Source organism: Ictidomys tridecemlineatus, unplaced genomic scaffold, assembly GCF_052094955.1.
Source record: "Ictidomys tridecemlineatus isolate mIctTri1 unplaced genomic scaffold, mIctTri1.hap1 Scaffold_435, whole genome shotgun sequence".
In the NCBI taxonomy this organism is placed as follows: Eukaryota; Metazoa; Chordata; class Mammalia; order Rodentia; family Sciuridae; genus Ictidomys; species Ictidomys tridecemlineatus.
In genome coordinates this window covers 215519-238810 of record NW_027522814.1, presented here as the reverse complement: position 1 = coordinate 238810, position 23292 = coordinate 215519, and the positions used below count along the sequence as shown (strand labels likewise).

At 49.1% G+C, this 23292-nt stretch overlaps 1 protein-coding gene across 13 annotated transcripts in view; it reads left to right on the top strand.

Annotated features, from left to right (window-relative positions):
• LOC144373568 (mitotic spindle assembly checkpoint protein MAD1-like) overlaps positions 1 to 23292 on the top strand; it is a 245640-nt gene that overhangs the window by 7801 nt on the left and 214547 nt on the right. For all 13 annotated transcript variants that reach the window (XM_078036595.1, XM_078036597.1, XM_078036599.1 and 10 more), the window contains 6 exons: positions 1221 to 1400; positions 4198 to 4322; positions 5030 to 5111; positions 7101 to 7231; positions 7341 to 7455; positions 9396 to 9457. In XM_078036595.1, the coding sequence (XP_077892721.1) occupies positions 1221 to 1400; positions 4198 to 4322; positions 5030 to 5111; positions 7101 to 7231; positions 7341 to 7455; positions 9396 to 9457 (695 nt within the window). The remainder of the gene's footprint in view (positions 1 to 1220; positions 1401 to 4197; positions 4323 to 5029; positions 5112 to 7100; positions 7232 to 7340; positions 7456 to 9395; positions 9458 to 23292) is intronic.

The window sequence follows — 23292 nt, the reverse complement described above, 5'->3', positions numbered from 1 at the left end:
GACAGGCACTCCTCTTCCTGAAAATGGTGGTAAGACCTAGGGTCTGAAAGCCTACCTGGGCTCCTCATCTGTGTTTGACTGGCAGAGCAGTAGTGATGTGTGGGAGGGCCCTGGGCTGACAGAGCAGTTTCTTTATTTTGGGGGGCTAGGATCAGGCCCATGTAGAACTCATGTGCTCTACCACTGAGCTATACCTCCAAGTCCCCTAATGGAAGATTCTTATTCTGTCTAGCAAAAGGGTCCCCTGGCTATTTTAGAGGCTGCACTTGAAGTTGCATCCCCTTGAGTCCCCTTGTGGTGGAGATTGGCCGTCTTTCCATAAAGCTTCAGCCCTATGTGTGTGCTTTTATTAAACCTATGTGTGTGCTTTTTGGGCTGGAATGTCCTAGGAAAGGGTGGCATAAGCGTTTACTCTGAGTAGGACCTGGGGGAAGTTCCTGGTGGTCCTAGGAGGGAGCTGGTGCTGGCAGCTTCCTGCTGAATCAGGCTGGTTGAGCTAGAAGGCAGGGTGCTGGGTGGGTGGCACTCACCATCTTTCTTCTTGGGATCTGATTCCTACTATCTGGTCCTTTTTCAGGGTCTGAAGGTGAACCCTTCAGGCCCTCATGAGTTGTCACAGTGGCATGTGTCCTAGTTCTATCCCTTCCTCACCAGCATAAGCAACATGGCCTCCCTGAGGGTAATGATATGTGGTATCTTTGAAGGGCCACGTGATCAGATACACTTGTGGCAGATCTAGCTCCCCTGTAAATGGTTCTGTTTGCAGGCTGACTTCCACCTGTCCCTGCTCCAGTCATTGGCTCGTTGGGAAGTGCAGACTCATTTTAATGATGGCCTGAGTGTAGTTCGACAAGATCTGCTGGTGCTGCAAAAGCTCAGCTTTTTTCCAAGGTCGATTCTGAATTTTACATTTTCCATGCTCCATCTCATCCCTGCTCATCACTGAGCAGTCAGTTTAATGAGTGTGTGGTGTCATCCATGCTGAGTGCCCTCCAAGGGCCCTGGTTTCTTTCAGTGGGAACTGTTATGCTACTGTGGCAGAAGCACTGGCACTGCCATCCCAGTCCCAGGTTTTCACCTGGTTTTGCTGGGGACTTGGCTGATGGTTCTGTCTGGCTATTCTGTGGGCCTGAATGGCCTAAGTCGGGTCTGGAGTGTCCTTGTCCTGATACTCCTTTGGGATTTCAACTCTCTCTGGCCATGATCTTCCTTCTCCATAGCGTGAGGTTGACCGCAACCAGGAGCTCCTGGCGCGTATTCGGCAGCTTCAGGAGCGGGAGGCTGAGGCCGAGGAGAAGATGCAAGAGCAACTGGAGCGCCATAAGCTGTGCAAACAGAGCCTGGACGCTGCCAGCCAGCAGTTGCAGGAAAAGGAGGATGGCCTGGCTACAGCCAGCGAGGTAAGCATGGGCCTGCATGCAGGCCCTGGGGTTTGCGTTCTTGCCTTCAGCCATTTTCCAAGGGAAAAGAACAAGTGACCTCCCAACTTCACCTAGTAGCAAAGAGGCATCCTTTAAACTATGCTCCTCACATGTGCACCTGTAGTTTTTGCATGGTCATAATCAGAGTAAATAAATTAATTTTCCATTCTGTGATTTTCAATTAGTAAGTGGAGCCCTTTTTTGTTCTTTGTAAATATGAATTTTAATGGTTGGCTAATCCATTTTTGTCCTTTTTCCAGTGTTTGGTTTCCTTGTGTTTGCCCCGATAGCTCCCTGACAGGCAGTTTTGTGCATGCACCCTGTTTATTTCTGTTATGTTTTGTTTGGACAGACCCGAGGAATAGGGTGGCAGACCCAGTCATAGCTCTGTGGTGGTTGTTGCTAGTTGCTGGGTTGTGTTGATAACCACCACGGAGTATCTAGTATTGCTGTAGCTTTCACTGTTCGTAGATGGTGGTATATTCTGGAAATACTTTTTTCTTTTTTTCCAGAAGATGTAAGTAGGTGCCTCTGGATTTGCATTTCTTTGATTATCAGCGAAGTCTTTTAGCATCTCTCAGCATCAGAGACTGCCTTTGAACCAGGATGTATATGAACTGTAGTCTCAGGGACAGCTATGTATGTTGTAGAGACAGCCTGAGCGTTAGTGCTGGTGGGTACTGGACTCCTCTGACCTTCCTTGTCCCTCTTCTGTGGTGTTCAAGATCACAGGTGCCGAGAGGAAACAGATGAGAACCGCCTGAGGAGGGGGGAAACACCATGTTGCATCATTGGTATTCTGTCTCCATGTGGCTTTCTCCACTTGATAGATCCTCAGGAGCGGGCTGTAGGTTATTTTTGCCTTGGCAGCACTGGGGAGCATGTTAAGGTTGTTCCCACATCTGTCTTCTGAAGTGAGTGTTGGCAGGAGAGGAGATGTGATCAGCTTCCAGAGAAGCTGGCTCCTGCTTCTGGAGAAGTGGGCTCTCTGTGGGCCCTGGGATCTGCGTTTTGGGCTGTGTCGCTGTTCTGTGGTCAAAGGGAGCTATACATACACTTCAGTGAAGGGTAGAAGAGGTGGTCCTGAGTGGGGCCATGTCCTCAGAGAAGCCCTCTCTCATCACTCAGTTCAAAGTCATAGGTCTTCCCCGTTGACTGCCATCTCCTATCACAGTGCCCCAGTTTATGTTACTTGCCACTCTGAAGTTCTCCGTTTTATCTGTTTACTTGCTGTTGGTCTGACTTTCCCCAGGATGTTTGTCCTCCATCAGGGCAGGCTGGCTCTGGTGTAGTGCTTAGTGCTCAGTGCATGTTTACTGAACTCAGCAGGCCATTGATGGATGTGTGTGTGTGTTTTTAAAATATATATATATATTTAAATATATATATTTAGTTGTTGATGGATCTTTATTTTATTTATATGTGATGCTAAGAATCAAACCCAGTGCCTCACACATGCTAGGCAAGCACTCTACAATGGAGCCACAACCCCAGCCCAGTGGATGTGTTTTTAATATCTCCATTTCTTTTTTCTTTTTCTTTCTTTTTTTGGTATGGGGGTTTAACCTTAGGGCATCCCTAGCTCTTTTTATTTTTTATTTTGAGACTGGGTCTCACTTGTTTAGGGCCTTGCTAAATTGCTGAGGCTGGCCTTGAACTTTTGATCCTTCTGTCTCAGCTTCCTGAGTTGCTCTGATTATAGGCGTGAGCCACCATGCCTGGCACCTCTGTTGTTTTTTGAGTCCCACTGTGGTGCTCACTCTTGTGATAAAGTGAACCATACAGATTGTTGAGTATGAGGTGCCCCATGTGTGTCCCCTAGAGGGTCATGCTTTGAATAGCACCAGTGTGTTTCCCTGGGTCCTGGGTTGGGTACAGTTCTCAGGAAAAAGAAAGGAGTGCTGTGGCTTCTCTGCAGAGGATGCCACCTCGGGAGACCCCTTGCCCCCTACAGTTCTACCCAGTGTGACTTACTGTGGTGAGGTTGCTGGACCCACTGTCTTGCCCTCTGTGTGGGCTCCCTAGGGTGGAATTTAGGCTGTGTTAGTTTGCATGACAAGGAACAGGGCTGGTTTTTTGTGTTGGCTTGACCAGCATGCTCTTTCCCTCAGGAAGGGGTTGGTGGTGGATGAGGTGATGTCAGAGCAAAGAGTGGTGGTTCCTTCACATGCCTATTCTGTGGTGTCAGGTGGACTTGTCCCTCCTGGAAGCTGCTGGATGGGCCCTGCTGGTTTTGCTCTGGGACTGTCTCTTTCTGAGTACTGTAGCCAACCCAGCTGGTTCTAAACCACCTTGCTGGCCTGGGAGTGCTGCATCCTTACTGATGGTTGGAATTGTGGTGTGAGGATGGGTAGAGGAAGAATTCTGGGTTGAGAGCATAATGAGAGCCAAAGAGTGGAGGGAAGGCTAAGGTGGATGCATGGTGTAGGGACACTGTGGGCCTAGGATAAGGGGTATAGAGGCCACCAGGCCTGAGAGGCTAGGCCCATTCTGGCTAGTGGCAGCTTTGCTCTGGGAGTCCCAGGACTAGCTTTCCTCGAGGGCCTGGTTGTAACCCAGATCTGTCTGTCAGCTTGTGGGGACTATGACCCAGGGTTCTGGCCTGCAATACTTCTGAGAGTGTCTGTCTCATTTACCCAGGTGTAGGCTCCGCAGGGGTGGGCTCTGTTCCCACCCCATGGTAACAGGCAGGAAGTGATGGCTCTTCCTTTCACTGTAACTTGCCGGGAAGTTACGTTTGCATCCATGAGCCACCTGGAATCCCCTCTCCTTTCAGACCATCAATGTGTTAAAGGGTCGTGTCTCAGAGCTGCAATGGAGTTTGATGGACCAGGAGGTGCAGGTGAAGCGCTTGGAGTCTGAGAAGCAGGAGCTGAAGGAGCAGCTTGAACTGCAGCTCAGGTGAGGGAAAAGGAGCTTGGGGATGCGGGGCTTTGCCTCTGTGTCTGTGCCAGGCCCTGGATGCTTTTCTCACCGCAGGCTGCAGGAGGGACTGACACAAGGCCTCTGAAACTGGGATTCTGAGTGCTAGGATAGGGGGTGTTTTAAATGTTTTTGAGCCAGGATGAGGGCAGCAGCTCCTCCTTCTCAGGGTGGCACACCTTTTCAGAGCAGGCTTCCAGAGAAGATCTTATGCTGAGCTAGGTTTTGAAGAACATGCAAGACGTCCCTTGAGTTTGTGTGGGCTGTTGATGGGAAAGGACATTTTAGGTTTGGGGGACATGGTAAGCAAGATAGATGTGGGAAAATCTAGAGGATGGTGTGGTCAGGAGGCTTTGGGTTCTCTCCTGAGGAGTTGACCCTTCCCTTACCAGCTGTAATCTGAGTTTTTTGCTTCTTGGGGAAAGGGGTGATCAGGTCTGAGTGGGTCCTTTCTGTGGTTGCATCAGGTCTGGTGATCACTGGTGGAGGGTGAGCAGTGTGTGGAGAACTGTGGGGTGCTGTCAGTGGCCGATGTTCATCCACGGCAGCACCATCCAGATGAGAGCCACTGCAGGGGCTACTCCAGGACCTGGGTGTACCCTTGTAGTGGCCTTGTTTGTGCCAGGAGCTTAGGCTGAGAGTATTCTTAAGGTGTTCCTTCATGTCATGCACTCTTCTCTGAACAGGAAATGTCAGGAAGTTAATCAGAAAATTCAGGAACTTCAGGCTAGCCAAGAAGCAAGAACAGACCAAGAACAGAAGATTAAGGTGGGTTGCTCTGTGTCAACCTTGTGTGTGTCCTGCAGGCATCTCAGGGGTGGTCTTAGCCCTTCTGCCTCCCACTATTTGCAGGCCTTTCTGAGCTGAAGATGCCCTCAGTGGATGTTAGCCACTGTCCTATCTTCTAGGTACTGTGCTGGCTGCCAGGAGGCCAAGGTGAGTGAAATAACCATTTCTTTGTTTGTATGTGGTGCTGAGGATCGAACCCGGGTCGCACGCATACCAGGCGAGCGCGCTACCTCTTGAGCCACATCCCCAGCCCTGAAATAACCATTTCTGCTCCCAGGAAGCTTGTGTCCTAGTGAAGAAAGGCCCACTAGAAACACAAGGAAAAAGTGACATTGGAGATGGTACAAAGTAGACCTACAAAAGTTGAAACCCTGCCCATAGTCACATACTGGAGAGTCACTGAAATGGGTCCTCAAGCCAGGTCCATCTGATGGGAGCTCAGGCCACATGTTTCACTGTGGAGGGTGTTGCCAGAAAGATGATGCCTTGAGATCCCTTCCATGGCCTCTTGTTGCCTTTGGAGTAACAACCAGGCCCTTCAGGAGACCCGTGGCCATGGCACCCTACAGCTTTCCACTGTGCCTGCTTGGGCAGGTTGTGCGCTTTGCTCCTGCTCTCCTTGGCTGCCAGCCTGCTTGGCACCCCCACTTGCCCCCCACAACTCACCTTCTTGGTTAGCTTCTCCTGAACCTTGTCCTTCCCTCTATGACCCTTAGCCCACCTCTCAGTCTTTGCTTGCCTGATTTGTATTCTGTGTCACTCTGCCTCTGCCTCTTGACTTAGCCCCTTACAGAGCTGGACTCTGTGACACTTATTATTATTTTTTTTTGTCGGTGTAGGAGGGATTGAACTCAGGCACTTGACCACTGAGCCACATCCCCTGCCCTATTTTGTATTTTATTTAGAGACAGGGTCTTACTGAGTTGCTTAGCACCTCACTAAATTGCTGAGGCTGGCTTTGAACTTGCAGTCATCCTGCCTTAGCCTCGTGAGCAGCTGGGATTATAGGCATGCACCGCTGTGCTTGGCTTTAGTGGCACTTATTGATAGACCAATTTGGATATTGTTTGTACTCAGCCTGTTTGGTGATTGTCACTAAATGCCAGTGTGCTTCTGTTGAGTCCTAAGGTGACAGACGTTGCAAAGAAGTCTGTTCTTGCAGTTGAAATGGACTCAGTTGCTGCAGGAGTGCTGCTGGTGCAGAAGTGACTTCATGTAATGAGAACGTTATGTCCTTGCTGAGTGTCTTTGGTCCAGGTGTGCCAGTGGTTCCTTCTGGATAAATAAGTCTGGGAGGAACCAGATGGATGGATGCATTTATGTGGTGTGGATGGATGCTGGCACAAATGGGCAGGGCTAGAGGTGGCTGAAGAGGACACAGCCAGAATCACATCAGGTGCAATCTCAGGAGGGATCTGGGGTTGGGGCCTAATCCAGGGAGATTGCCGAGGTTCTGGTACTGTTATAACTTAGCAGAGGAACTTTGTGGTTCCTATGAGTAGACTTTATTTTTTAGAAAAGTTTTAGGTTCACAGCCAAATGGAAGAGAATATAAGAGGATTTCCAGACCCCTTGTCTCCCACCATCATCTCCCCGCAGTTAGCACCCGCTTCAAAGTGGATCATTACCACAGTTGACTAAGCCGCATTGACTCCTCATCACCTACTCCACAGGCTACACTGGAGTTCACCCTTGGGGGCCACATTCTGAACAGATGCACCCTGACATGTGTCCCCCATTGTAGTGTCTTGCAGCCCTCCGAGCACCACTTGCTTTTCCTCCTCCCCCTGAGGACCACTGCTATCTCACTGCCCCATCCTTCTCTTCTCTCCAGAGTGTCCTGCAGGCGGAAGCCACCACATGTGCCTTTTCAGACTGGCTTCTCACTTAGCTGAGACTTGCGTTTCCTAGGTGTCCCCTGGCTGCTCACTCTTCTTTCCTTTCTTCCTCTCTGCCTGCCTCTGTCAGGACCTGGAGCAGAAACTGTGTCTGCAGGAGCAGGATGCTGCCATGGTGCGGAGCATGAAGTCTGAGCTGCTGCGGCTTCCCAGGATGGAGCGGGAGCTAAAGCGGCTGCGGGAAGACAATGCACACCTGCGGTGAGGAGCTGGGATGAGGCCCAGCTGCTTCCAGATGTGACTGGGGTTCATGGGGTGGGTTTGTCCCCTGTATATGTGGCTGTGGGAGTGACAGTTTCTGGCCTTGCAGGGAGATGAGGGAGACCAACGGGCTGCTCACAGAGGAGCTGGAGGGACTTCAGAGGAGGCTGGGCCGCCAGGAGAAGATGCAGGAAACTCTGGTTGACTTAGAACTGGAGAAGGAGGTAAGGGTTCAAGTGGGCAAGCCATGCCTATGGGACTGTCCTTAGCCCTCTCCAGAGGACTCTGGCCATTTCCATCTTGTGCAATAGCTGGTTACCTGTAATGTACTTATTGTCATGGCAGTGTGGTAGGAAGAACAATGGCCCTCAAGGGGTCCATGTCTTAATTCCAGAACCTATGAATGCATGTGACAAGGTTGAATCTGCTAATCAGCTGGCCTGCAGTGGGGGAGGATCCTGGTTGTCAGGTGGGCTGCATGGTCTAAGGAAGTAGGAGAGGAAGACCTGCCTGCCATTGCCAGCTGTGAGGGTAAAGGCAACAGGTGTGGGCAGCCCTAGAAGCTGGAAAAGACAATAGATGGATTCTCTTGGGAGCCCCTAGAAGGAATGCAGCTGGCCCACACATGAATTTTAGCTCAGTGAGAACTAAGTGGGATTTTAGGCTTAAGTATTGTAGGAAACTATGTTGAAACCACTGAGTTTATGCAGTTTAACTCAAGGCTATAGAGGACTGGCACAGAGGGTGTGCCAGCAAGGAAATGGCACACGGTGCCTACATGTGAGGACGTGATGGAGAGCCATGCTGGGTGTTTTCTTCTGATCTGTCATTGTAACTTACCAGTGACGCTGTGTGGGAAAATGCCATTGCTGTACAGTATTGGAAAGTCACCTTGTGGTTGGAGGAGGAAATGGAGGGTCAGTGTCCAGTGAGTTTGGACCAGAGCTAAGGATTCCTGGCTCCTGCCTGGAGTTTTTGTCCTTTTTACTGCTTCTCCTGAGTCACTCTGTTGCTGTTCTACCCTGGTTTGTCTGACATGCTCCACGCCACTGTTCCAACCATCTTAACCATCTTTGGCCGCCCTGAATTACACTGGCTACTTCCTGACCTGGGAGCACTCTTTGTCCTTTTTTGGAGCTTCAAGACAGCTCAGAGCCATTTGGGGCCACGGAGCCCTCTGAGCAGCTGCTGCGGCTGTTTGCCATCAGTGGGGCCTTCCAGGGCAGCTCCTCCTCAGAGGTAGCTTCTGTAGGAGTGTATTGGAAAGACAACTGTCAGCCAATTGCTCTTCTCTTTTTTCTCCGGACATAGTTATTTTTGAAATTGTTTTAAGATTTCGGGGTTTAGAATTACATTGCTTGTAGTTTGAAGTCCTGCTGTGGATGCTTGCTGGCTCTTTGACTCTGGGCCAGTTCCTTAACCTGTTTGTCTCTTCATCTGCAGAGTGAGGAATAGTGACAGTGTCTGCCTCATGTCAAGTGTTCAGAGCAGGGCCTGGTGCATAGTAACTTGACCAGCACTGGCTGTAGGAAAGTTAATAACCAAGCATGTGCTTGGTACATAGAGGAGATCTGGAAATACTCGAATGAATGGTTTGTAGTAGCACTCAGCTGGTTATGGGAGGAGGTGACAGGAGGTCAAATCCAAGTGGTTCTTTCTTCAATTGCTTCAATTCCAGAAGGGCAACTTTCTGGGCTTTGGGCCAGCATTGAACAGGCCCATTCTCTTGGGGCTTGCTGGTCCTAGTCTGCCATAGGATTGGGGAAAATTTGTCTGTTAGACTGAGTCCATCTGTCTGGGGCTTGGCATCCTGAGAGGTACTTGGGAGAGGGGAGAGGTGAGTCCTTAGGGTTCAGCTGCCCAGATCTGCACCCTGGGCACAAGAGACTGCAAAACCTTTGCACCCTCATGTTCCTTGTAGCTTGCTGGATTCACACTTGGATATACAGGTCCAGGAAGGAATGAGCTGTATGCCGCATAGCTTCAACAGCTGGGAATAATAGCCTGATTGCTTTGGTGCATCCTTGGAGCAGCCACACATCTGAGCTCAGAGATAAGGGGCAGATCCTTCCCTAAGATTGGGGGCTTAGTGTCTGTGTCATAGTGTTTTTGTGCCAGTTGTCTGACACATGGTGATAGGAGACCTGCCTATACTGTTTTTCAGAGGCTGCTGGCGAAGCTGCAAAGCTGGGAGAATCTGGACCACACCATGGGCTTAGACCTCAGGTAGGTGGGCGCTGTCCCCCATCCCTACCTCTCTGGGTAGTTGGCTTCTGTATTGACAAGGCAGCCCTGCCTCTTTGTTCAGAGTCCTTTCCAAATAGGGGTAGGAGCTTTGGACTCACCCTGCCTGTGTTTAGTGAGGCATTTCACAGTGGTAGGGAAAGGGAACTGATGGACTCTTCTTGTCTAAGTCTCAGTAATGCCTTCATTGAAAACCAGATGTCCTTGAGCAGAGCAGGGGCAACTGTCCGATTGCCTTGCATTGTCAGACTTTGTTAGAGGACTCTGTACATGCCCAGGAAGTAATTGCTTTGGGAGAAATAATTTCTTTTGTGTGATTGTAACCTGAGAGGTTGGGGATGAAGTGGATTTAGGGTTAAGCCATGATAGTGGATGTTGTCCTACTCGGGCCCCTGGAGCAGCCTCTGTAACTTGTCTGTGCCAAGCTCATTGCCAGTGGGTGGGTGGAGGGATTCAGAATGGGCTGCATGTTGGAGCTGCTGGCCATCATGTTCTGACACATACAAAGGGCAGAGCTGTTCCTGTTACCAGTCCCATCTGTCTTCTGTCCCGTCTTTCTGGGTACCACTGCTCATCTGATACAGCACTGGCTTTGTGGTCCTCTGCCTGTTAGCTGCTGTGGCCCTCTGCAGATTGATTGCCTCCCAGCCTTGGTCCAGCTCCCCCTTCTCAGTTCTCAATGTGTTCTAAGTCTCAGGGAGAGTGTGGATTGATCCTTTTGAATGAGTCATTGGACCCCAGAACACAGGCCTGTGAAGTTTAAGGAGCCGTTTGTTTTATTTGCTCAGGGGATTGTAAAACTTGCAGTTTCCTGGTGTCTTTCCTGCTGCTCTGGGAAAGTGAGGACTGAGACTTACTGAGCTGTCCTTTGCTATAATTATACATCGACTGCTGGCTCTGGAATCTGCCACCTTCTGATTGGCAATGTTGGCTTCAGTTCTGTTCCTTGACAATGCCTCTTGATTTTCTTTTTGTCTTGAGAAGTCACAGAGGACAGACCAGGCTGCTGTTTCCTCTTGAACTCCACCTGCAGAATCTGGGCTCATGGAGAGCTGGCCCAGCAGGGCTGATGCTGTTTGTTTCCTCCTGTTCTCTGAACTTGCTAGGTATCCAAATGGGTCTTGGAGCTTCTCTGATCACCCGACACATCTCCATTTCTTACATTTCTTGTAAGGGAGATAAGAAGCCCCTTGTGCCTGATTGGCTCTGTTGGAGAGGTCTGCCAGCAGCTTCTAGCATCAGTCAGATACGTAGAACTGATGTGTCTGGCTGCCATTCTGACCAGAATGGCACCAACTTCTCTGTCCAGATTGGAATGTCCAGCTGCTCCTTGAACCATTTGGACCCATCCCTTCTGTCTGGGGACCCTGTTTTGTGGCTGGCATGAGGGCGGGCTGGTTCTTGGGAGGCCACATGCTATGTGTGTTGTTCTTCCTATTGTCCCAAGTCCCTGGCGGTGGTGCCTGTTGCCATCCTGGGGCTGGGCAGGAAGAAGGAGTGGGCACTGCGGGCACTGTGTGTCCCCATCTAGGGCAAGTGGATCTGACCTTTGCCCCTTAGCTAGTGAGACCCTTACCAGGGGCCACACCACTCTAGGCCCCTCTTATCATGGCTGAAAATGAGCACAGTATTTCTCCCACTCAGTGCTTGTGAAGTAGAGCCAAATCGCATCCCTAGGACATGCCTCAAGGTGTTACTGTCCTTTTGGAAGGCAGAGGGGTGCCATCCTTACTGTGGTGGACCCTTGGGCTCCTGAGGTTCCCTTGCTGGGGGACATCTGTGAAGGGCAGGTCTTTCTCCTGCTTCATGTGTTGTGCCTGGTTCTCTTTGGGCTGTTGTGGGGGCCTGGTATCTTGGAAGCCTCTGTGCTACTTGCTTACATTCCTGCCCCCCCCACCCCCCCACTGCCACCCAGCTGTCTGAGCACCCACCTTCTTGGGGCAGGCTTTGAGCTCAGGTGATTTGAGGGCCATGGTTATGCTTGTCCTGTAGGTCTGGCATACAGATCAGCTGCATTAGATGAGGCCCTTCATCAGAGTCACCTAGAGCTTGGGCCCTGGGGTGCAATTCAGTGTCAGAAAGGTGCCGTTAGCATGCATGAGGTGTTGGGATTGATCCTCAGCACCAAAAAAGAAGAGAATAATTTCTCCACTTAAACTGGATGTGGTGATGAATACCTGTAGTCTATTACTCGAGAGGCTAAGGCAGCAGGATCTCTTGAACCCCTGAGTTTGAGGCCAGCCTGGGCAGCATAGTGAGACCCTGTGTTAAAAAAAAAAATCATCTGGAGTTTGGAGAAAGTAGATTCCTGGGCTAAGCTCAGATCTAGTAGGTCAGCATCCCCAAAGGCTGGACTTAATATTGGGGTGACCTTGAGAACTGCCATGATGAGGATTTTGGCTTTTTTTCTTTTCTGGGGAAGCAGGTTTTGGGCAGTAATTAGGGCTTTCTTTGTAGGGTGGGTGATTCGGCAGAGCTTTGTACTTCCTGAGATTGAAGCTGGTGTCGGGAATGGGCACCAGGGGAGCAGGGAACAGTTGAAGCCCAGTGCTCTGACTTGGGGTCTTTGCAGGAGCAGTTGCATATTTGCATGTTTACACATTTGTGCAAAGACACACGACTCAGTACCAGTTTAGGGACCCACCACTTGAAATCCATCCAGGGACCTGAGATGGTCAGCCAGCTGTCACTGAGGAAGACTGTGTGGGAGTGGGTTTTGGTCTCTGACATTTAGGCTGAGGCTCTGCCATGATTTTGGGGCGTGTTTGTCGCTGGCTCTATGGGTTCCAGCCACCACTAGGTGGCACTACCCCCTTGGTGATCTGACTTTCCTCTCCGAGCCTTGTGGGTACCCTTTGCAGCCTGTCCTTGGGCCATTTGCCCTCCTATACAGACTTTTTCATTAATACCAGGGGTCTGACTGACCAGGGTGCAAGGATTCTTTTGTCCCAGTTTCTGCCATTTCTGGGGTGCGTTGAGGGGGCAGGCAGCAGCTCTCCCCTGTCAAGTGCCTGCCATGTCCTTGATGAGTCTCTCTAGGGGTCTTGAGCCCTCTGGGGTCTGTGTGCTTCTGGTGCTGAAAGCAGGTACTATCAGTGTGGGTGCTCTTCTGAAAACTGAGGTCTGGCTTTCCTGAGATTGTCAGGGGATGTGTGGCTTTAGACTCTGGCTTAACATCAAGTTCTCTATAATGTGACAGTGATCACCTTCCCAGTTTGGGATTTTTTATGTCTGAGAAGGCCAGGGCTGGGACTGGGGCTGTAGCTCAGTGACAGCGCTTGCCTTGCATGTGTGAGGCACTGGGGTTGTCAATCCTTAGCACCACATAAAAATAAATAAAGGCATGCTGTCTATCTACAACTACAAAAATATAATAAAATGAAATAAAGTAAGATAAATAAAGCCCAGAGATATTAGGAGAGATGGTTGGGTGAGTTGGATGAGTTGGCTGGGGTGGGTCTTTTGGCACAAACCATGAGGAAGACACTTTGGGCTGAGGTACTGTGTCTGTCATATGAGGATGTATCCAGTGCACAGGATCACATGGGCTAGGTGCAGATTAGGCTTCCTGAGAGTCCCAGGGAGGGAGGAAATGGCAATGTGTGTGTGATGCTGTGGCATGGGGTGACAGGGACCTGTGACCCAGCAGGGATGGAGAGCATTGGTGCTAGGAAGCATGTAAGCATGATATCCTCATCCTGAGGGGCTTTGAGAGTTTACTGAAGGATTCAGCACAGTGTGGGGTGGCGACATGATGAACTTGGTCTTTCAAGAGCTCTGTCTGTCTAGGGAATGACTTGAAGTACGGAAAGTGCACAGTTGGAGGCGGTGGTGACCAGGAAGGACTGCCTGGGGCCCTGATGGAATCGTAGAGACGGGCTGGTAGGAAAGATAGAGTGGAGTCCATCCTAGGAACCCAAGGGTGCTACTTTTTAGAAAATGATTTGAATAAGATTAATTAATAAATTATTTTAATAGAAAAATCCTATTGACACATTTCAAGATGAACAGAAGTATTTGTGAAAATTTAACAATTATGATTGAAACTCTCAGCCAGCTAGGAAAAGAAGGGAAATTCCATAAGCAGATAAAAGCCATTTGTGAAAAACAACAATGAATATAATATTGAAAGACTGACCACTGCCCTGACATGGGGACGAGGCAGAGCTGTCATTGTACTGAATGTCCTCGCTGTGCAATCAGGTAAGAGAAAGAAAAGGTTAGACAAGCTGGATAGAACAAATGAAACTGTCTCCATTTGGAGACAACATAATTATTTATGTCAGAAGTCTTGAGGAGTGAATAAAAAAGTATCTAGGGCCAGGCAGAGGGAGGCTGAGGCAGGAGGGTTGCAAGTTCAAGGCCATTCTCAGCAATTTAGTGAGACCATTTCTCAAACAAACAAACATACAAACAAAAACTCTGGAGGTTCAGCTCAGAGGTAAAAGCACCCCTGGGTTCAATCTCCTGTATTACTCCTGCCCCTCAAAAAAGTACCTGGACCAATTAGAGAGGTTAAGAGGGTCATAGAATGCAGGAACAATATACAAAAATAGATTATATTTCTGTGTACTAGCAGCAAACCATTAGAAATACTGTTTGTGTTGTACTGTTTACAATAACATCAGAACCCAGTGGTGCATGCCTATAATCTCAGCTACTCCAGAGGCTGAGGCAAGAGGATCACAGTTTTGAGGCCAGCCTAGGCAATGTAGCAAGACCCTGTATTTAAAAAAAAGAGTGAGGGGTAGAGGGGGGCACTGCGGTTGTAGCTCAGTGGTAGAGCACTTGCCTAGCATGTAGAAGGCCCAGGGTTCCATCCTCAGCACTGCAAAACAAACAATCTACATGTAAAATACTTAGGGATAAATTTAACAAAGTGTTTAAGATCTGCACTCTGGAACCCATAAGATGCAGCTGACAGTAATTAAAGATGACCTAATAATATAGGGAAATGGAGAGAAACCATAAGAGGAAAAAATAAACTCCCTGTGCTCTCAGCACAGCACTCCGATACCAGCTGTGGTTTTCCACACAGCAAGCTGTCCTCCATGGACACCAGTGAGTGGCTGCAGTTCAGTTCAGACACTGTCTACTTGGAGTTAGTGTCAGATTCCCCCAGGTAAAAGGCTAAGGAACCTTCAGTTGTGCAGCTGTCTGGAAGCTCTGTGGTTTTTGGGGGGCCTTCCTCTGTAGGCATAATCGATGGCATCATTGACCATTGTGGCCAGCTACCTCCTGCTGCTCTCTCCTTTGTGGAGGGTGAGTGCCAGCTTGACATCCTGCCTTGCTCTATCTTTTTCTTTTTTTTTTAAGAGAGAGTGAGAGAGGAGAGAGAGAGAGAGAATTTTTTAATATTTATTTTTTAGTTTTCGGCGGACACAACATCTTTGTTTGTATGTGGTGCTGAGGATCGAACCCGGGCCGCACGCATGCCAGGCGAGTGTGCTACCACTTGAGCCACATCCCCAGCCCCTGCCTTGCTCTTTCTGGTGAAGTGCCTCATCCTGAAGTTTCCTAGGGCAGCCCGTGGCCAGCTGTCTCATTAGCATACAAAGGACCATTATCCCTCTGGAGATTTCAAGGGTTTTAGGAACTTAAGTCAGGAGACAGTGAGAAAGACCAAATATGTTCCACAGCATCATGGAGTGATCATGTTTGTATTAGAAGAGCCAATATTGTTAAGATGGAAGTTCTCTTGAATTAATCCTTGTATTCAGCACAGTCTCAATAAACTGATTTCTAAAATTCATATCAAAACATTCAGGACCTAGACTAGCTGTAACAATTTCAAAAAAAGGTAGAGGGCTTATATTGGCCAATTTCAAGGCTAGCTATAAATGTAGTGTGTTAAAAGAGTATCGTATTGGTAACTCAGTGGAACAGAGTGGAAAATTCAGAAATAATTCTAGAATGCAGTATCAGTAGATTTTTGTGGAAATTGTAAAAAAAAATTTAGTGGGAGGTGCCAGGCTCTGGTGCACACCTGTAATCACAGTGACTGAGGAGGCTGAGGCAGGAGGATTGTGTGTTCAAAGCCAGCTTCAGCAACTTAGTGAGGCCGTAAGCAACTCAGTGAGACCAGTCTCTAAATAAAATACAAAAAAGGACTGGGGGTGTGGCTTAGTGGTTAGGTGCCCATGGGTTCCATCCCTGGTTCAAAAAAAAAAAAAGAATTTTGTGGGAGAACAATAATCTTTTCAACAAATGGTTGTAGAACAATAGTGTGTCTGTGGTGTGAGCCTGAATACTCACCTCACACTGAACACAGGATTTAACTCAAAGTGGGCCACATACCTATGCATTAAAGCTAGAACTTCTGTATTTGGCAAAGAGTTCTTAGGACATACAGAGCATGAATTATACATGAAAAAATTCGATAAATTAGACTTCATTAAAATTTAAAAACCTCTCAAAACACACAAGAAAGTAAAAAAAGCAGATCATGGACTAGGAGAAAATATTTGTAATACGTGTACCCAACAGAAGACTTGTATCCAGAACATACAAATATTACTTATGAATCTATAAGATGACCAGATTAAAAAGGGCCAAAGAGTTTGAACAGATGCTTTACATGAGAAGATATATGCATGGTAAATAAGGACAGTGAGAAGACGCTCAGCATCATTTGTCATTAGGGGAATACAAATTACTCATGTTGAAATACCACTACGTACCCAACAGTCTGCCCAAAAATAGAAACACTGGCCCTCCCAGCTGTCGGTAGCGATGGGGAACAACCAGACCTTGTAAACATTGCTTTTGGAACTAGGAGATGGTACAACCATTTTGGAAATGTTTTGGGAGCATTTTTACAATTAGAACATGACCCAGTGATTTTACTTTTAGATATTTACCCAAAAGAAATGAAAGCATGACTTCGCGAAGGCTTGTACAAGGATGTCCTAGGAGCTTTGTCCTGCCTGTCGGTAGGAGAGAGGAGAGTGTACCATGGGCTGCCCACACAGTGGAAGGCCACCCAACAGTGAGGAGTGCAGAAGCATGTGTGAGCCTCTGGCTGATAGAAGGAACTTCAGCTTGGACTGTACGACTGCATTTACTTGTAGTGTTAGAAAGGGCAACGCTGACCTGTAGTGACCGGAAGCAGGCCAGATTTCTCTTGAGAGCACAGGGAGTCTTAGGGTGCTGGGAATACTCTAGCGTGAGGGAGGTGCTGCCTGCATGGGCATGTGCAAGTCAGGACTTGCGGTGCTGCAGCTTTAAAATGGGTATAAGAGAGGCCTTGAAGAAGCTGATTTGTATGTTGGAAAGCCTTTGGGGATTACTTGGACTGGACTGGAGAGAAGATGGAGCTGCTGTTTAGAGTCAGCCTTGTTTTGGGAAGGAGTCTGTCCCTTAGCTTGTTGAAGGCCATGGCAGCCTGAACCTCCTGGGCTGCTTTTAGTGCCAGGCTTCCTCAGTCTGTCTGGGTCTTTGGGGCTTAGGGCACTAGTGCTGTGGAAGTGGCATTGGATGAGTAGTGGCAATGTGGAGTCCAGGCGTCGGCTGCAGAAAGGCAATTTTGCATGATTGCCTAAAATCAAAAACAGTCATGTGGCAAATGTGAGTGGCTAAAATGAGTAGTATGGCGTGGTCTTCATCCGTCACCTCCACCAGGGGAGCTCATCCTGGGGTGGCTGTCCTTGCCAGCTTCCTAGCCCTGGGACATTGTGTTCTAATGTTCACGGATGCCAATCACACAACAGTAGAAGGGACAGTTTCCCTGTCCATCTTTCCAGGTAATGCCTGATAACTTTCTCATCTGTCTTTCTAGAAGCATGCGAAGGTGCAGCTTGCTGTTTGTGCATTTCTTTTTAGGTGGGGCTTTTTCTGTTTTGTTGTGCATCTGTTTTTCACCTAGTTTTTGTATTTTGGTGCCTGCAGTGAGGAGCTACCCAGGATTCCATAGTATGAATGGACTCTTATTACCTTCAGTCCTCTGTTGAGGAGACAGTAAGGTTGTTTCCAGTTTTTCCCCAATCAGCAGTGCTGTGTTGGTTGGATGAATTCTTAAAAGCAGAATTTTTAGTTCAAAACATATGCACATTTGAAATTGATAGCTCGTGCCAAATTGCCCTTCAAAACTGCTGTACATTTCAATCATCATATGTGAGTCTCATTGCTTAATTGGGGTAATGTGCTTTGGAAGGTTGTAGCAGATTCGGAGCAAGTCACAACAAAGTGAGATGAGCAGGCATCTTCAGTGGCTTGGCTTTTTAAAAAATTGATTTAGCGATTCTTATTGAGAGAAGAGCCTTATTAAATAGGCATGGAGTGGGGCTGGGGATGTGGCTCAAGTGGTAGCGCGCTTGCCTGGCATGTGTGCGATGCTGGGTTCCATCCTCAGCACCACATACAAATAAAGATGTTGTGTCTGCAGAAAAGCTAAAAAAAATAAATATTAAAAAAAAATTCTCTCTCTCTCTCTTAAAAAAAAAAAAGGGCTGGGGATGTGGCTCAAGCAGTAGAGTGCTCGCCTGGCATGCATGCAGCCTGGGTTCAATCCTCAGCACCACATACAAACAAAGATGTTGTGTCCGCCGAAAATTAAAAAAAAAAATATTAAAATTCTCTCTCTCTCTTTCAAAAAAAAAGGGCATGGAGCGAGCGTCGGGTCCCTTTGTAGTCAAGTCTCTGCTTTACAGAGAGAACAATTTGCCTGTGGCCAAGATACCTCTGTGGTTTGGCTCCTGGCCCTGTCCCTTTGTGCCTGAGCCTGGCCTTTTTTCAGATCTGCTGGTGGGCATCATACCTGTTAGGTGCATGGGGCTTGCTGGGAACCCAGGAGGGTGTGGAGGTTGATGGTGTAGGGGGATGGAGAGCAGGAGGTCTATGTCAGCTCTGAAGCCTGGCAGCTGTGACCACCTGAAACTGCTGACCCGTCACCAGGAGTCAGTGGAGAACCTCCAAGTGCTGACCTGGACATTTTCCCAAAACATTTGTAGCCTGGCCAGATGTCAGGTTTTGGGGACCTGCTTCCCTGATGTGCGAGACCAATTAGAAGGACAGCAAGGGGGAGTGCGTGGTCTCCTTCTAAGGAAGGAGCTAATTGACCCGCCGGGATGCTGTCGTTACCCTGATTTGTGTGTTCATGGTACATAATTACCAGGGCTTTGGGTTGATTAGTGCAAGGAGCTCTGTTGGTGCTTGGGAAGGTGGGTGAGCTGTCAGGTGTCTTGGCCCTTTGTCACTGGTCTTGGCTTGGTTTTCTTTGAGGCTCAGAATCAGAAAAAGAGGAAAGAAACATTCGACTCCTGGGTGCTTGTGGCCCTTTCCCCTGCTTTTCTTTTGGGCTCTCTCTTCTTAAAGTTAAGAGTCCTTAACTGTGAGCTTTTCCTGTCAAGCCCACAAAATAGTGAGGGAGGGACCTTCAGGCCCCTTGTCTGTAATGGGCTCATCCCCACACCCAGGAGCCCCAGAACTGAGGGCCTCTTGAGCTAGTTGACAGCTCCTCACAGGCTCAGGCACCTTAAAGGTCAGCCTGTTCTCCTGTGGTAGAACTGGTTGCTTGCTGCTTTCTGTTTGGTTGGCTTTCTTTAAGTGCTGTCCTTTTAGCTGTTTGGGATTGAAAGGTAGGCCTTGTCTTCTGAGCCTTGGTGTGTGCATACAGCAGGCATTCACTGGTGTTGGGAGAGGGAGAGGGGTGTTCATATGTTAGGCGTGGTACAGGCTGGAACCCTCATCTCCCAGTGGGAAGCAGAGCAAGGGAGCCCCAGGGAGGCAGCCCATCTGCTTCTTTGCCCCTTGTGAAGTTTGGGTGCCTGTTCTCGTGACATTGGTGGCCACCCTGATGTGCTGATGGCTTCAAGAGGAGAAAGACAGGCCATGGCTATTTTATTCAGGTTAAGTTGGGCAGGCTGGGATGGGGCTGTCCCCTCTGCTTGTACTACACCCTGAACAGATGTGGTGGCAGGGTGGAACATAGAAGAGAAGCTTTCCAGGAGAGACGCCTCCTGTGGCCCAGACAGTTGTGCACTCTGCAGGGCGAGTTTCTGACCTGGAATTGCTTTATACTTCTTGTTTTGTTCCTGGTGCCCTAAGCTCTTTCTGGGGCTTTCCTCCACATTTCGAAGATAGGGCTCTTCTACTGTGTCTCCTTTTAAATTGAGATAATAAAATCTAAAGCCAGATGGTAAAAGGATTTAGCTCTTGGAGGCTGTGATGATTCCCAGGGGATTGTATTGGAGGTACAGTGGCATTTCAGGTGTCCAGGTTCGCTTTGCCTCAGCAGGCCTGCTGGGTCCTGCCACTTGTTGGCTCTTCCTTGTCAGCTGCAGGGTCCTAAGACTTCTCTCTGCCCCAGGAAAACACGGAGAGCCTTGGAACCCAGCATGAGAAAGGGTCAGTTCATTCAGAGAAGCTGTGTGTGGGGGGTGGTGGTGGTGGTGGTTGCAGTTGACAGAAAGTTGAAGCCAGCTGAGCACAAGCTGTGCCCAGGTAGCTTCCAGATGACATGTGGCCTTTAGAGGGCCAGTGTCTTAGGCCTGGCTTTCCCCTTAAGCCTTGAGGCTGTGAGGGTCACCCTGGATCACAGGGCCCTGAGCCATGGTGTCTTTCCTCACAACATGCCATCACTTGCATCAGAAACTACAAGTCCTGCTCTTGCCGTCCTGCCTGTCCCAGCTTCCCATGCTGTCCTGCCTGGCCAGAGCACATGTTCCCTTGCTGTTGAACCTCCCAGACCTGGTGCCCAGGTCCCCTGCCTCCTGAGCCCTGCATTGTTCTGCCTGGGAATCAAGTTCTGGTCCTTCTGAGACAGGTGGGAGGTGTAGCAGGGGTTGGAGGGTGGCTGGCCACTGTGTACACTGTGGAAAGCTGGTGCTGTGGAGCAGGCTGTCCTTCAAGAAGAGTCTGTTGTTCAGACATATCGGGGAGTAGGTTTGTACTAACAGCTGTGAAATGAAATGATTATTTAAATGGCAGGCACAGGGCTGTCTGAGAGGTTGCAGGGCATTGGTGGTCTTTCTTGTTCTCTACATTTTCCTTTGTGATGTTTCCATTGGATCTGGGTGCAGAGCTCTGAGCTGCCCCTGAAGCCCGAGTTCCCATGTACATTTTGAACACCTGCAAAATGCCTTGTTCTGCATAAGCTCTGCAGCCTGAAATGCTGCTGGTATCTTAGGAAGGAAGTCTAGGCCTTCTGTGTGTAGGCTCTTGCCAGACAGTGGGGCCTGCTGAGGCCATGGAGCTCTTATCTGATGAGGATCCCTGAGGGATGAAAAGGAGGAGGATGAGGTGAATGAGGTACCTGACTACAGGGATGGTGGGAAACAGCATGGGCAGGTGTGGAGTGATTTGGGTGGAATAGGGTGCTGTCCACGGGTCAGGTCAGTGGCGCTGAGTCAGCATCATGCATGACCTGAGTGAAGCTTTACTCTCATTGAGACCTTCTGCTTCCCATCATGCTGACCAGCGGGAACATTGAGATATACAGAGGCTTTGAAGGCTTTGTTGTCAGTGACCATAGTGGAGTTCTCTGTCTTATTCTTCCTAGTGCCATTGGACTCTGGTTTAAAGTACTTTGCATTCCTGAGGAGGTCAAGCCATACTGTGTTGGGTTCTTTTTATGGCCTGGATGTGTCTATGTGTAGATCACTTGCTTTAGTGAGCTTTCTCTCATTGTAACAAATACCTGAGATAATCAACCTACCAAGAGAAAAGGTTTATCTTGGTTCATAGTTTTATAGGTTCCAGTCTCCAATAATTGGCCCTGTTGTTTTGGGCCTGAGGCGAGGCAGCACATCATGGTGGGAGCCTGTGATGGAGTGAAACCACTTATGTCATTGCCTAGAAGCAAAGGAGAGGAAAAGGAAGAGACTAAGATCCTACAGTCCTCTTCAAGAGCATGCTCCCAGTGCGCTAAGGACCTCCTAATGGACCCTGCCTCTAAAGGTTCCACACCCCTGCATGTAGTGCCACACTGAGGTCCATGCCCTTAACAGAGCTCTTTCAGGGGACATTTAAGATCCAAACTATAGCACTGCCCTTCCTTGTATCTGCATTGAGTTCTTTTTTGGGCCTGGATATATGTCTGTATAGGTAGCCATGCATTCATCTTGGCATTGTGGACTCAGGATGTGGGGGTCCTTGGGGTGGCACTCTCAAATTGCCACTTGTGATGATTTCTGGTGCATCTGTAGAGGCACAGATGTGGCATGACCCTTCCTCCCCACTTTCTGCTGGCCATGCTATGGATAGTACCCGGGGCCTGTGCATGCAAGGCAAGTGCTTGATCACTGGGCTGCACCCCATCCCTAGAGGCATGCTTTCTGAGGCACTGAGACAGAGGTACCCAGATTGAACTGAGCCTACCCTCCCTTCTGGGGCCTTTGTGGGGTAGTTCTGACAGGCTCTTTGTCATAATAACTCAGATGGCACCCAGACAGAACTGAACCAAAATTGCACTTCACCCACATGGACAAGGATGTGGTGCTGTGGACAAGTGCAAATTCCTGTTGAAGAAGAAAAGAGGGGCTAATTCAGTGGTCCCAGAAGACCTGAGAACACAGGGGTCTGTAGCAGACCTCTTGTGTTGTGTTCTGTGCTGTTTCTGCCTTGACTTTTGCTGCCTGTGCTCCCTGTCCTTGCAGAGGATGCTCTAGTCTAAAGGAAGACTGTGCCTGAAAAGCCACCTAACTCACAGTCTGTGGAGGTCAGGTTCATGGTGTGTGCATTGATTACCATTTTCAGTGCCAGTGTGTGATGTGGCAGGTTCGTGGGGTAAGTCCTGTAGCCTCAGCACTGTGGGACCGGGTCTGGAAGGCACAGTTGCCTTCAGGTCTGGACCCCTTCGTTCAGGTTCTTGCCCAGCATGATGTTGGGATGTGTGCAGATGAGTGGTGGGTTAGCTTGGGTCTTCTGTTGAGAGACAGGGCTGCAGATGAAGAGGCCATCCTGCAGGACCAGGACTCAGGAGCAGGAAGTCCTGGGAGGTCCTGCAGCCTGTGGTGTATCTAGAAGATGGATTGAGAACTTTTTTGATTATTGTGCAGATTTTGTTTTCTTTCGGGAGTAGAGTCTCCCAACTTTGGGGATACTGTTTTGACACAGATCTCTTCTTAGGTGTTCTGTGAGGAGTCTTAGTTGAGAGGGAAGTGTGTTGGGGTACCATCAAGCTGATACCGTACAGGTGTGCTCTGGCCCAGAGGGATGCTGCAGGGAGGAATGTGGAGGGAAGACCTGTCTCTTGTCTTCAACTTGCACACACCACAGTGTATCTGTCCTTAGTCTGTGCGCACTGGCATCCTATGGTCTCTCTGTTCTCCTGGTGGCTGGGGTATTGGAGCAGTTACTCTGTTACTTGGAGTTAGAGAGGGGCAAGAGCCTGGAGGGAGCCAGAGGGTCTGACAGACAGGTGGTCATGAGAGCCTGTGACTGTCAGCCTTGCTGCGAATGTCATACAGTGGGCAAGAGGGAAATCCTCTGTGGCGGGGTGAGTCAGTGTCTGCCTCGTGGACAGTGGCTATCTTACAGCCTGGGAGAAGGCCCAGCATTTGTGGCCTGCACTCTGGACCCAGGGGGAAGTACTCATGGATGTTGAAAGTACCTTGGTTGCTCTTGGGCCTTCTGGAAAGCATATATGTGTCCTGCTATTTGGGGACAGCAGAGTGTCTGGTATTTATTTGCTCAGTAATAGGAGTGATGGGAGGCCTGTGAAGGAGCTGGGGTTGGCGAGAGCAGATACCCTGGGCAGACTTGGAGGGTTTGTTGTGGGAGTGTGCTTTGGGCCTGAGGAGAGGCCTTGACTTACCTGCCTCTGGCTTGGGTTCTGGTTTCTGGACTGTAGGAGGAAGATGGCATCTAAGCATGTGGCA